The 11,766-nt window shown below is 44.1% G+C and overlaps 1 protein-coding gene across 1 annotated transcript; it reads left to right on the forward strand.

The window, feature by feature from the left end:
- Window positions 1–95: 95 nt before the first annotated feature.
- ncbp3 (nuclear cap binding subunit 3) lies at window positions 96–9,349 on the forward strand. Its single transcript, XM_083890452.1, has 13 exons — window positions 96–310; window positions 1,522–1,587; window positions 1,677–1,785; window positions 1,885–2,010; window positions 2,405–2,530; window positions 2,641–2,798; window positions 3,224–3,332; window positions 3,430–3,529; window positions 5,042–5,151; window positions 5,234–5,543; window positions 6,794–6,945; window positions 7,022–7,207; window positions 8,352–9,349. Exons 1-13 carry the CDS (start codon window positions 125–127, stop codon window positions 8,711–8,713), a joined length of 2,100 nt encoding a protein of 699 aa, XP_083746578.1. The 5' UTR covers window positions 96–124; the 3' UTR covers window positions 8,714–9,349.
- The last annotated feature ends 2,417 nt before the right edge of the window (window positions 9,350–11,766 follow it).

Below are 11,766 nucleotides of genomic sequence, written 5' to 3' on the forward strand. Positions count from 1 at the left end.
ACCACTGGGCGTCACTGGTGCTCGTATGTCCAAACCACCAGAGAGCAGACGAAGAAGAAGGCGGAGGTCAGGGAACTGTTGCCGGGTCAAAGCGGCAGCAGCAGCAGCCGACGTTCGCAGCACCATGGCGGCCGTGCGCAGCTTGCGGGTGTCGGTGAAATCAGACAGCGGCTCGGAGCGCTCGGATTCGGGCTCCGACTCCGAGTCGGAGCGGGATACCCGCGAGGCCGAGCCGATGGAGGTGGAGGAAGGGGAGCTGGAGGCCGACGACGACGTCTCCGTGAACCGCTCTTTGAAGGAGCTGCTGCCGGTGAGTCTCCGCGCTAGGCCCCGCGTCAGACCGGGGACTGGCGTCCTCGGCGGCCCGCGGAGGAGTCGGCGTGTGGGAACTCGGGTCTCCCGGCTGTGAGCTGAGCGGCTGGTGTCGCCGTGGACGCGGGCCTCGTCGCCGCCCTGACGTGGACTATATTGTGTTGCAAAAGCCGAATTCGCGGTTGCGCTTCGTCACTTTCGGTGTTTGTTGTTCCTCGCACTTGTTGCACGTCACGTGCCGCCGAACCCCATTCACAAAACGGGAAGTTTTAAGGTCAGATAGAGTGGTCCTGTTGCACATAAATGTTAGTTATGGAGGTCTACTTACATATATTAACTTGTTTTTATGGTCAAAAACCTCATAGTTGCTGTAAACGAGCCGATTGAAATCCTCTTTTCTGACGTTTTTCGTCAGCCGCGATGTTTCAGAGTGAACTTTCACCCCCAGAAGACAGAGTCTTGTGATTGGCCAGTACTATTCAGCACATCTGCTCTCAGAGGCGCAGCTCCCCCTTCTGGAACGGTAGATGCACTGCTACTCATTATCAAAACATTGTTTTAACAGTGTTTAAAAAAATAGCTTAATCATGACTCCCAGCCTCAGTCCCTTTTGTGACTTTGACCCGGAGTCAGACTCAGAGTCAGAAGACACTGTCGCTCGTGAAACACCTCCACAACGGACGTTATTCTTCTTCTGCGGTTCAATGTACGCAACCGGATGTGCCCGGACTAGTAACTATTACGGGATTTTCAGAGATCTCGTTGAGCCACGAGATTACAATAAACACAGCGTTCTCAGCAGTGGCTGAACTGTTTGTTTTGAACCTTCAGGGCTTCATAAACAAGGTAATGACGCAGATACACCAAAAAAACAGCGTTAATAGGAACTTCTGGTCGAGTTCCGCTTTAAGGTTTTCACGGCGAAAGTGACGCAATTGCGTTCGACGCGGTTTGGTTATTTTTCACAATTCGGACCCTTTGACGTTCGCTGATCAATTTGGTTAATTTATAAAACACAATTTTTACCTTTTTAAGGCGGCAGTTTTCATGTTTTCATCGACAAATTAAATAAAACGTCACGTTTTTTACCCTGAACAGTGTTTTAAACACTTTCTTGTAAATTAAATTATGTTTGTTATTATTATTGTTGTTGTTATTATCACACAGTGTTGTGTGTAGTTGATGTTGTTGTTTGTGTGTGTTTTACAGGACACAAGTCGCAAGTACGAAAACAAAGCTGGAGCCTTCATCACGGGCATCGACGTCACCTCAAAGGTAAAATAGATGCGTTCCATTTGTAGTCGGAATTTGGAAGTTTTCCCATGGCGTTAATGTTGTTGTTGTTGTTGTTGTTTAATAATCAGGAGGCGATCGAGAGGAAAGAGAAGCGAGCGAGACGTTTCCACTTCTGTGCCGAGGAGGAGAGCGTCGTCCAGAGGAACGTCTTCCTCCACAAAGACGCCCTGAAGAAAGGTAATCTGATTATAATCTGGTTATTGTTTACTAAAAATAACAACTCCATGTTGGTTGACCCTCGTCTTTGTCGTCTTATTCTTCTTCTGTGGTGCTCAGCGATCCCCAGACTCCGTCTGGAGGCCATTTATGTGGCGGGCGTGGACGACATGAGCACGCAGGACGTCTTTGGATATTTTAAGAATTATCCTCCAGCGCACATCGAGTGGATCGACGACACGTCCTGTGAGTACGACAACAGCGCCCCCTGCTGCTGAGAAACGAGCAGGACGCACGGAGAAACTGGCTTTTGTGACGTTTGTAAACCACACACTCTCCCACACCAAACCTCATAGAGAAAACCAGTGATTTTAGCTCACAGGGACACAGGAGCTGCTGGTCCTCTGTTGCCTCGTGTGGTCACTTTGTGTCACTGAGTTAAGTCTAAATGAAATAATTTAAAAGCCGAATTCACTAAAATCAGTCATTTTAAGTTAGTGATGAAGGCAGCAGTGGATCAACAACTCCTGTGAACTCCTGTGTCTCTGTGATGTTAAAATCACTGGTTTTCTCTTTGGGCTTTGGTGTGGGAGAGTGAGCGGTCTCTCATCCGTCTCTTCGTCTTCGGCTCGTCTCCTAGGTAACGTGGTGTGGTTGGACGACGACACCTGCGTCCGCGCACTCATAAACAGCAGCCGGATGCCCGACCCGGACGCCGTTACCACGGAGACGGAGAGCGCCGTGGAGCCAGGCGAGCAGAGCAAAGGTCGGTGTGTGTGGGTGTGTGGGGGGGGGGTGTGGGTGGGGGGTTGTGTGTGTGTGTGTGAACGAGAAAAAAAAAAAGAGTTCAAACTTTGACCTTTGATCTGCTCACAGGTCAACAAGGTCACGATGGTCAGGGGTCAGACGACGAAGACTGCGAAGAGGAGGGCGAGGTGGACGAGGAGGAGACGACGAAGAAGAGCAGCGAGGACAACGAGGAGAAGGACAGCAACGGAGACGTGGAGCAGAAGACGGAGACGGAGGGACAACAGGTGATCACACTGAGGAGGACACGTGTCCTCACTAACTAAGGTGTCCTCACAAGACGTTGAAACGTGACCTGTCCTCGCTAGAGATGTCTTCTCAAGATGTCTCCTCTGTCTTCACGAGACATGTCCTCAATAACTAAGGTGTCCTCACGAGACATGTCCTCACTGGATGTGTCCTTATGAGACATGTGCTCACTAGGTATGTCCTCATTGGATGTGTCCTCACTAGGTATGTCCTCACTAGGTATGTCCTCACTGACATGTCCTCACTGACATGTCCTCAGGAGACATATCCTGCTCATGACATGTCCTCACTTGATATGTCCTCACTAACCTGTCTTTAAAAGACGCGTCCTAATCCAATATGTCCTCACAAACTGATCAGAGTTATTGATGACGACAACTGTCTCTGTCTCTGTGTCTCACAGGGGGACGATCTGTCCCGCACAGAGAGAGAGTCTCTGCTGAGGAACGACCTGAGGCCAGTGATCAAAGCGTTCAGAGGAAACAAACTGATGCTGCGCTTCGCTACACACGGTCTGACAGACACACACACACACACACACACACACACACACACACACACACACACACAGTCCCTGTTCTAAGTGTGTCCTCTGTCTTCTGTCCACAGATGATAAGAAAGAACTTGGAGCAGCTCGTCGCAGCAGATATTACATGAAGTACGGGAATCCTAACTATGGAGGAATGAGGGGAATCCTGAGCAACTCCTGGTGAGGACTCATCTGTCAATCACCTGTCAATCACCTGTCAATCAACCAATCAGTCGATCAGACTTTATCTGTGGATGATTGTCTCTTCACCGTCCACCACTGACTCGTCCCTCGTTTGTGTGACGACAAAGAAAAACGGTTGTTTACAGTGACGCGCTCGGCCATTTTCTTCACAAGACGTATCACTAACATGTCCTCACAAGACGTATCTTCACTAACATGTCCTCACAAGACGTATCTTCACTAACATGTCCTCACAAGACGTATCTTCACTAACATGTCCTCACAAGCCGATCTTCACTAACATGTCCTCACAAGACGTATCTTAACTAACATGTCCTCACAAGACGTGTCCTCAGTAACGTGTTCTTACATGTCTTCACTAATGTGTCCTCACAAGACGTGTCTTCACTAACATGTCCTCACAAGATGTGTCTTCACTAACATGTCCTCACAAGACGTATCTTCACTAACATGTCCTCACAAGACGTATCTTCACTAACATGTCCTCACAAGACGTATCTTCACTAACATGTCCTCACAAGACGTATCTTCACTAACATGTCCTCACAAGACGTATCTTCACTAATTTGTCCTCACAAGACGTGTCTTTACTAACATGTCCTCTTAAGATGTGTCTTCATTAACGTGTCCTCACAAGATGTGTCTTAACTAACATGTCTTCACAAACGTGTCCTTACAAGACATGTCTTCACTAACGTGTCCTCACAAGACGTGTCTTCACTAACATGTCCTCCTAAGACGTGTCTTCAGTAACGTGTCCTCACATGACGTGTCTTCACTGTGTCCTCACAAGACGTGTCTTTACTAACATGTCCTCCTAAGATGTGTCTTCACTAACGTGTCCTCACAAGATGTGTCTTAACTAACATGTCTTCACAAACGTGTCCTTACAAGACATGTCTTAACATGTCTTCACTAACGTGTCCTCACAAGACGTGTCTTCACTAACATGTCCTCCTAAGACGTGTCTTCACTAACATGTCCTCCTAAGACGTGTCTTCACTAACGTGTCCTCACAAGACGTGTCTTCACTAACATGTCCTCCTAAGACGTGTCTTCAGTAACGTGTCCTCACATGACGTGTCTTCACTGTGTCCTCACAAGATGTGTCTTAACTAACATGTCTTCACGAAACGTGTCCTTACAAGACATGTCTTAACTAACATGTCCTCACAAGACGTGTCTTCACAAACGTGTCCTTACAAGACATGTCTTAACTAACATGTCCTCACAAGACGTGTCTTCACTAACGTGTCTTCACTAACATGTCCTCCTAAGACGTGTCTTCAGTAACGTGTCTTCACTAACATGTCCTCCTAAGACGTGTCTTCAGTAACGTGTCCCCACATGACATGTCTTCACTAACGTGTCCTCCTTAGATGTGTCCTCACAAGACGTGTCTTCACTAACGTGTCCTCACTAACGTGTCCTCATCAGCTAACCTGTCCTCTTGAGTCATCTTGTCCCCGTGTCTTCTTGTCTCACCAGGAAAAGACGTTTCCACAACCGTCGGATCCAGCGAGACGTCATCAAGACGAAGAAACCTCTGATCGGGGACAGTCTGGGACACACGCCGCCGTACACGCACAGACACTCAGGTGAGACGGGTTACCATGGAGACAGAGACCAGAGGGATCTGGATTAATAATCCGATTATTGATGAATCTCTCTCTCTCTCAGCTGATCTGGTTAATCTGCCTGAGGAGCCGATCAAAGAGGAGGAAGAGGAGGAGGACGAGGAGCAGGACGGAGACGAGGACATGGAGGAGGACGACAGAGTGGTGGAGTACAAAGAGCGTGGCGAGAAGGCCGTGCGTCTGCTGGGGGCGGGGCGACGCGCCCGGGCCGAGCGCTCGCCGTCGCCGTGGTCCGAGTCGGATGAGATGGATTACGACCTGGAGCTGAAGATGATCTCCACGCCGTCGCCCAAGAAGAGCAAGAAGATGACGATGTACGCAGACGAGCTAGATACGCAGCTCAAGAGCATCAGGTAATCGGATTATTATTCACCTGTAATCTGATCAGAATACAACAATAACCTTTCACTGTAATCTGATTATAATTTCACAGTAATCTGATCGGAATACAACAATAATCTTTCACTGTAATCTGATTATAATTCCACAGTAATCTGATCAGAATACAACAATAACCTTTAACTGTAATCTGATTATAATTTCACTGTAATCTGATTATAATTCCACAGTAATCTGATCAGACTACAACACTAACCTTTAACTGTAATCTGATTATAATTTCACTGTAATCTGATCAGAATACAACAATAACCTTTCACTGTAATCTGATTATAATTTAACTGTAATCTGATTATAATACAACAATAACCTGACAGTAATCTCATTATAATTTCACTGTAATCTGGTCAGAATACAACAATAACCTTTCACTGTAATCCGATTATAATTTAACTGTAATCTGATCAAAACACAACAATAACCTTTCACTGTAATCTGATTGTAAATTCACTGTAATCTGATCAGAATACAACAATAACCTTTAAATGTAATCTGATTATAATTTCACTGTAATCTGATCAGACTACAACAATAACCTTTCACTGTAATCTGATTATAATTTCACTGTAATCTGATCAGAATACAACAATAACCTTTCACTGTAATTTGATTATAATTCCACTGTAGTCTGATTATAATACAACAATAACCTGACACTAATCTGATTATAATTTCACTGTAATATGATAATAATTCAACAATAATCTCATAATATGATTCAAACAAGATAATATCACTGTAATCCGATCGTAATACAACAATAACGTGACGGTAATCTGATAATCTAATCATAAGAATAATATTCTGATGTTAGTTATTCTCATGTTATAGTTGTGATTTTGCTGTAATCTGATTATAATTTCACTGAAATATGATCGTAATTTGACAGTTATTTCATAAGAGAGATAATATGATCACTTAATATGATTCAAATGCTATCATATTCAAATGATTCCAAATATAATCTGATAATAATCTGTCAGTAATAGCATCGTTATCTCATAATGAGGTAATCTGATAGTTATAAAGTAATCTGATCATAATATATTAATCCGTGAGAAATCATGGTGAAGTAATCCAACAATAAATTAGTTATGATCTGATAATTTCTTCATAATCTGATGGATTTCTAACTATAATTCTAAGAGTAATAGAATAGAGTTGACGTTTATCAGATTATCATCTGTGGTTTCCTGGTAAACAGGAACCGTCTCGGAGGATCAGGATCCGGTTCAGGATCAGGATCTCAGACCAAATCACCGTCGCCGCCCAAAGTGACCGACGTCCGGCAGTTGCTGGAGGAGAAGAGACAGGGACATGGACAGCGCTCCCCGGTGGCCAGCAGCAGGAAGACAGGTGTTCATGTGTTCATGTCTTTGTTTTCTCGACTTTCCTCGTTTCTCTGTCTCTTAATCACGAACTCTGTTTGCAGACGTTCGGCAGCGACTCGGAAAAAGGCGTTACTCGCCCGACCGGACGCGCTCGCCCTCCCCCGCCTCCCCCAGGGACACGCCCCCAGCCAGAGAACCAGTCAGGGACATTCATCGCAGACTGGGCGTGGCCAACCAAGACAACAGGGGCGTGTTCTCGACCAACGCGTCCAAGGAGAGGAAGACCAGTAAGAAACTTGTTTGTTTGTCTTGACGGGTGTCGATAAGTGCTAATGAATTAGCCCCGCCTCCTGATGATTTGGTACAGGAGTATCGGGAAGTCAGAAAATGCTAAGCTAACTTCAGCTAATTGTGCTCACGATGACGAACAGTAAACATTGCGATAATTTATTGCTAAAATTAGCTTGTTTTAGGTGGGATGTTTGAAAAAAGATGCTAACCTGCGCAGGGAATGCTACATCATTAACCGAAAAAGTTGAAAACAATGCCAGTCCCTCGCTCAAAATCCGCAGTGTGTCAAAGTTTCTGTTGATTTTTACGAAAAATATATTGCGATTGTAAAAATATAAGGATAGTTGAAAACATTCATAGATAACGGCTACGCTAACTACGGTGGCAAAGGGGTGGAAAATTCCAAGAAAATGTCTGGTAAATTTCCATGGAAACTTTAGATTTTGGAAATTTTGGAAATATTCTAAATTGGAAACTTTCCTCAGGATTTTATGAGAATCTTAGAGAATTTATGGGAGTTAATGGGATTTTATGAGAATAAGTGGGAATTTGAAAATGTATGGCAATTTATGGGTATTAATGACAATTTATGGGATTTTATGAGAATTGATGGGAATTAATGAGATTTTTTGGGGAATTCATGGGATTTTATGACAATTTATGGGAATTTATGATGACAATTTATGGGAATTTATGATGACAATTTATGGGAATTTATGAGAATTAATGGGAATTCTTGGGATTTTACGAGAATTTGTGACAATATATGAGAATTAATGAACATTTATGGGAATTAATGGGATTTTATGAGAAAAAATGGGAATTAATGAGATTTTTTGGGAATTCATTGGATTTTATGAGAATTTATGACAATGTAAGAATTAATGGGAATTTATGATGACAATTAATGAGAATGAATGGGATTTAATGAGAATTTATGGGAATTAATGGGATTTTATGAGAATGAATGGGAATCGATGAGAATTTTTGGGAGTTAATAGGATTTTATGGGAATTTATGATAATTAGTGGGAATTAATGGGAATATATTGAAATGTATAGGAATGAATGATATGAAAATGATAATCATCTTAGTCTTGTTTTCTGTGACTGACTGTAATGACATCATCATCACCACCAGGTGGACTGTGGAGCAGACTCGGCTCGGCCGAAGACGACAGCGGCGGAGGCAGCGCCGCACGCCACAGCCGCCACTCGTCAGGTCCCTCCCCCTCCTCCTCCTCCTCGGCAACATCGTCGGCTCGGGCCAATGACGGCGGCGGGAAACGACGAGGTGATGGAGAAGCGGAGGGAGGAGGAGGAGAGCAGGCAGCACCAGCGGCAGAGGAGGAGGACGACTCCACGCTGCAGAAGATGTGGGGCGTCATGATCAAACAGAAGCAGGAGCGCGTCACGCACAAGACGAAGAAGAGTCGCCTGGACAACCTGCCGTCGCTGCAGATCGAGATCAGCCGCGACAGCAGCGAGGACTCGGACGCCTGAGCGCGAGGAAGATGCAGCATCTGTCACGGGAACTGTGTTTGGACGAGCGCTCTGACTCGACTGATCGTCTCTGTCGTCTCCTCCTCCTCCTCCTGCGTGATCACATTCTCACTCCCGGTGTTATTTTAACGTTACAAAGACTTATTCCAGTGTCTGAAGACTCAACCATTCCTGTCCCCGTCCCTCACCCCCTGGACCACGGCGTCCTCGTCCTCCCTGTGGACACTGACGGAATAACAGGGACAGACCAGACGAGCGGAGACTTGGCAGGAAATATCCAGTCGTCGTCCTGAATTGTCTCATCAGTGTTTTTTGTTTCCGTCATCGGTTTGTTTTTGCTCCACAAAAAGTCCGATCAGTGTTTGTCAAACCTGGAAACGATAATGATCTCAAATGTCTTTGTTTTGATTCAGTTTGGATAATTTCTTTGTTTATTTGGAGCAAAGAAACCAGAAAATATTCACGATTAAGAAGCTGAAAAAAAAATAATGATCACAAACTGGTTTTAATATATACATATATATAAAAAAACACTCAAACTGATTTATCGATGATCAGAATAGTTGGTTGCAGCTCGACAGTGTTGTCCTTCACATCAGACGTCGCCATTAAAATAAAGACTCCTCCGTTTTTCTACTTTTGAGTTCCATTCTGATGGTTTTTTTTCCTACACGTCTCTGTTGGTGTTAATGTCACCTGACATCCTGACAGTGGCGCTACAGAACAATGCATCACAGGGGAACGAAAATGTTATAATGTAAGTTTAAAAAAACGAACATTCAGCTACAGTTAGCCTTTAGTAAGGCTACAGTTAGCCTGTAATAACCCTACAGTTAGCCTTTAGTAAGGCTACAGTTGGCCTGTAATAACCCTACAGTTAGCCTTTAGTAAGGCTACAGTTAGCCTGTAATAACTCTACAGTTAGCCTTTAGTAAGGCTACAGTTAGCCTGTAGTAACCCTACAGTTAGCCTTTAGTAAGGCTACAGTTGGCCTGTAATAACCCTACAGTTAGCCTTTGGTAAGGCTACAGTTAGCCTTTAATAACTCTACAGTTAGCCTTTAGTAATGCTACAGTAAGCGTACAGTTAGCCTGGAATAACTCTACAGTTAGCCTTTAGTAAGGCTACAGTTAGCCTGTAATAACTCTACAGTTAGCCTTTAGTAAGGCTACAGTTAGCCTGTAGTAACTACAGTTAGCCTTTAGTAAGGCGACAGTTAGCCTGTAATAACTCTACAGTTAGCCTTTAGTAAGGCTAAGTTAGCCTGTAGTAACCCTACAGTTAGCCTTTAGTAAGGCTACAGTTAGCCTGTAATAACTCTACAGTTAGCCTTTAGTAAGGCTACAGTTAGCCTGTAGTAACTCTACAGTTAGCCTTTAGTAATGCTACAGTAAGCGTACAGTTAGCCTGTAATAACTCTACAGTTAGCCTTTAGTAAGGCTACAGTTAGCCTGTAGTAACTCTACAGTTAGCCTTGAGTAATGCTACAGTAAGCGTACAGTTAACCTGTAGTAAGGCTACAATTGGCCTACAGTAATCGTACAGTAAGCCTGTAGTAAGACTACACTAAGCGTACAGTTGGCCTGAAGTAAGACTACAGTAAGCATACAGTTGGCCTGTAGTAAGACTACAGTAAGTGTACAGTTAGCCTGTAGTAAGGCTACAATTGGGCTGCCGTTGGCCTGTAGTAAGGCTGCAGTTAGCCTACAGTAAGCGTACAGTTAGCCTGTAGTAAGTCTACACTAAGCATACAATTGGCCTGAAGTAAGACTACAGTAAGCATACAGTTGACCTGTAGTAAGACTACAGTAAGTGTACAGTTAGCCTGTAGTAAGGCTAAAACTGGCCTGCAGTTGGCCTGTAGTAAGGCTACAGTAAGTGTACAGTTAGCCTGCAGTAAGGCTACGGTTGGCCTGTAGTAAGGATACAGTTAGCCCGTACTAACCCTGCAGTTGACCTGAAGTAAGGCTATAGCTAGCCTGTAGTAAGGCTATAGTTAGCCTATAGTAAGGCTATAGTTAGCCTCGGTCACGTACAGTTAGCCTGTCATGTATTTATAATGCTTAATACTCATAAAGCGACTTTGTTGCTAAATCTGCCAACTTTTTGTGGTGTTTGGAGACTCTCACGTGAAAGCATGTGTCACTCTGCAGTTAACAAACTGTGTGTGCTGCCGGGATCGCCTCACAAAGCACAGTAAACTCTGCAGTCAGAGCACAGTGACTACAGTTGGCCTGTAGTCAGGCTACAGTTGGCCTGTAGTGACTACAGTTAGCCTGTAGTAAGCCTATAATTCACCTGTAGTGACTAAAGTAAGCCTGTAGTAAGCCTACAATTCACCTGTAGTGACTAGTTAGCCTGTAGTAAGTCTACAATTCACCTGTAGTTAGCCTGCCACAGTTAGCCTGTACAATTCACCTGTAGTAAGTCTACAATTCACTTGTAGTGACTACAGTTAGCCTGTAGTAAGCCTACAATTCACCTGTCGTGACTAGTTAGCCTGTACAATTCACCTGTAGTAAGTCTACAATTCACTTGTAGTGACTACAGTTAGCCTGTAGTAAGGCTGCAGTTAGCCTGTAGTAAGCTTACAATTAACCTGTCGTGACTACAGTTAGCCAGTAGTAAGCCTACAATTCACCTGTAGTGACTAGTTAGTCTGCCGCAGTTAGCCTGTAGAAAGTCTACAATTCACCTGTAGTAAGTCTACAATTCACTTGTTGGGACTACAGTTAGCCTGTAGTAAGTCGTAGTAGTAGTAGTAAGGCTGCAGTTAGCCTATTGTGACTACAGTTGGCTTGCAGTTAGCCTGTAGTAAGGATACAGTTGGCTTATTAGCCTCCAGTAAGCGTACAGTTTGTCTGACACAAAATAACAAAGCCTCACGTGGACTCTGAATTTTTAAATTCACTCATAATTACTCCACGTCAGTATGTGATTAAATTTGACACATTTAAATTTACATGCGATAAATAATAACCGCTCGTTTCTTCATGAATTATGAAACCTTTAAACGGGTAAACACGTTAAGTGGATTATGAAATAAAGAGGGA

This window comes from Microchirus variegatus, assembly GCF_963457635.1.
Source record: "Microchirus variegatus genome assembly, chromosome: 5".
Taxonomy (NCBI): domain Eukaryota; kingdom Metazoa; phylum Chordata; class Actinopteri; order Pleuronectiformes; family Soleidae; genus Microchirus; species Microchirus variegatus.

Excerpts from the sequence above, each read along its gene's own strand:
- ncbp3 (XM_083890452.1), top strand. The coding sequence starts at position 125 with ATGGCGGCCGTGCGCAGCTTGCGGGTGTCGGTGAAATCAGACAGCGGC. Across the intron at positions 1,588-1,676 it reads GCATCGACGTCACCTCAAAG|GAGGCGATCGAGAGGAAAGA; the intron begins GTAAAATAGATG and ends TTTAATAATCAG. Across the intron at positions 2,011-2,404 it reads GTGGATCGACGACACGTCCT|GTAACGTGGTGTGGTTGGAC; the intron begins GTGAGTACGACA and ends CTCGTCTCCTAG.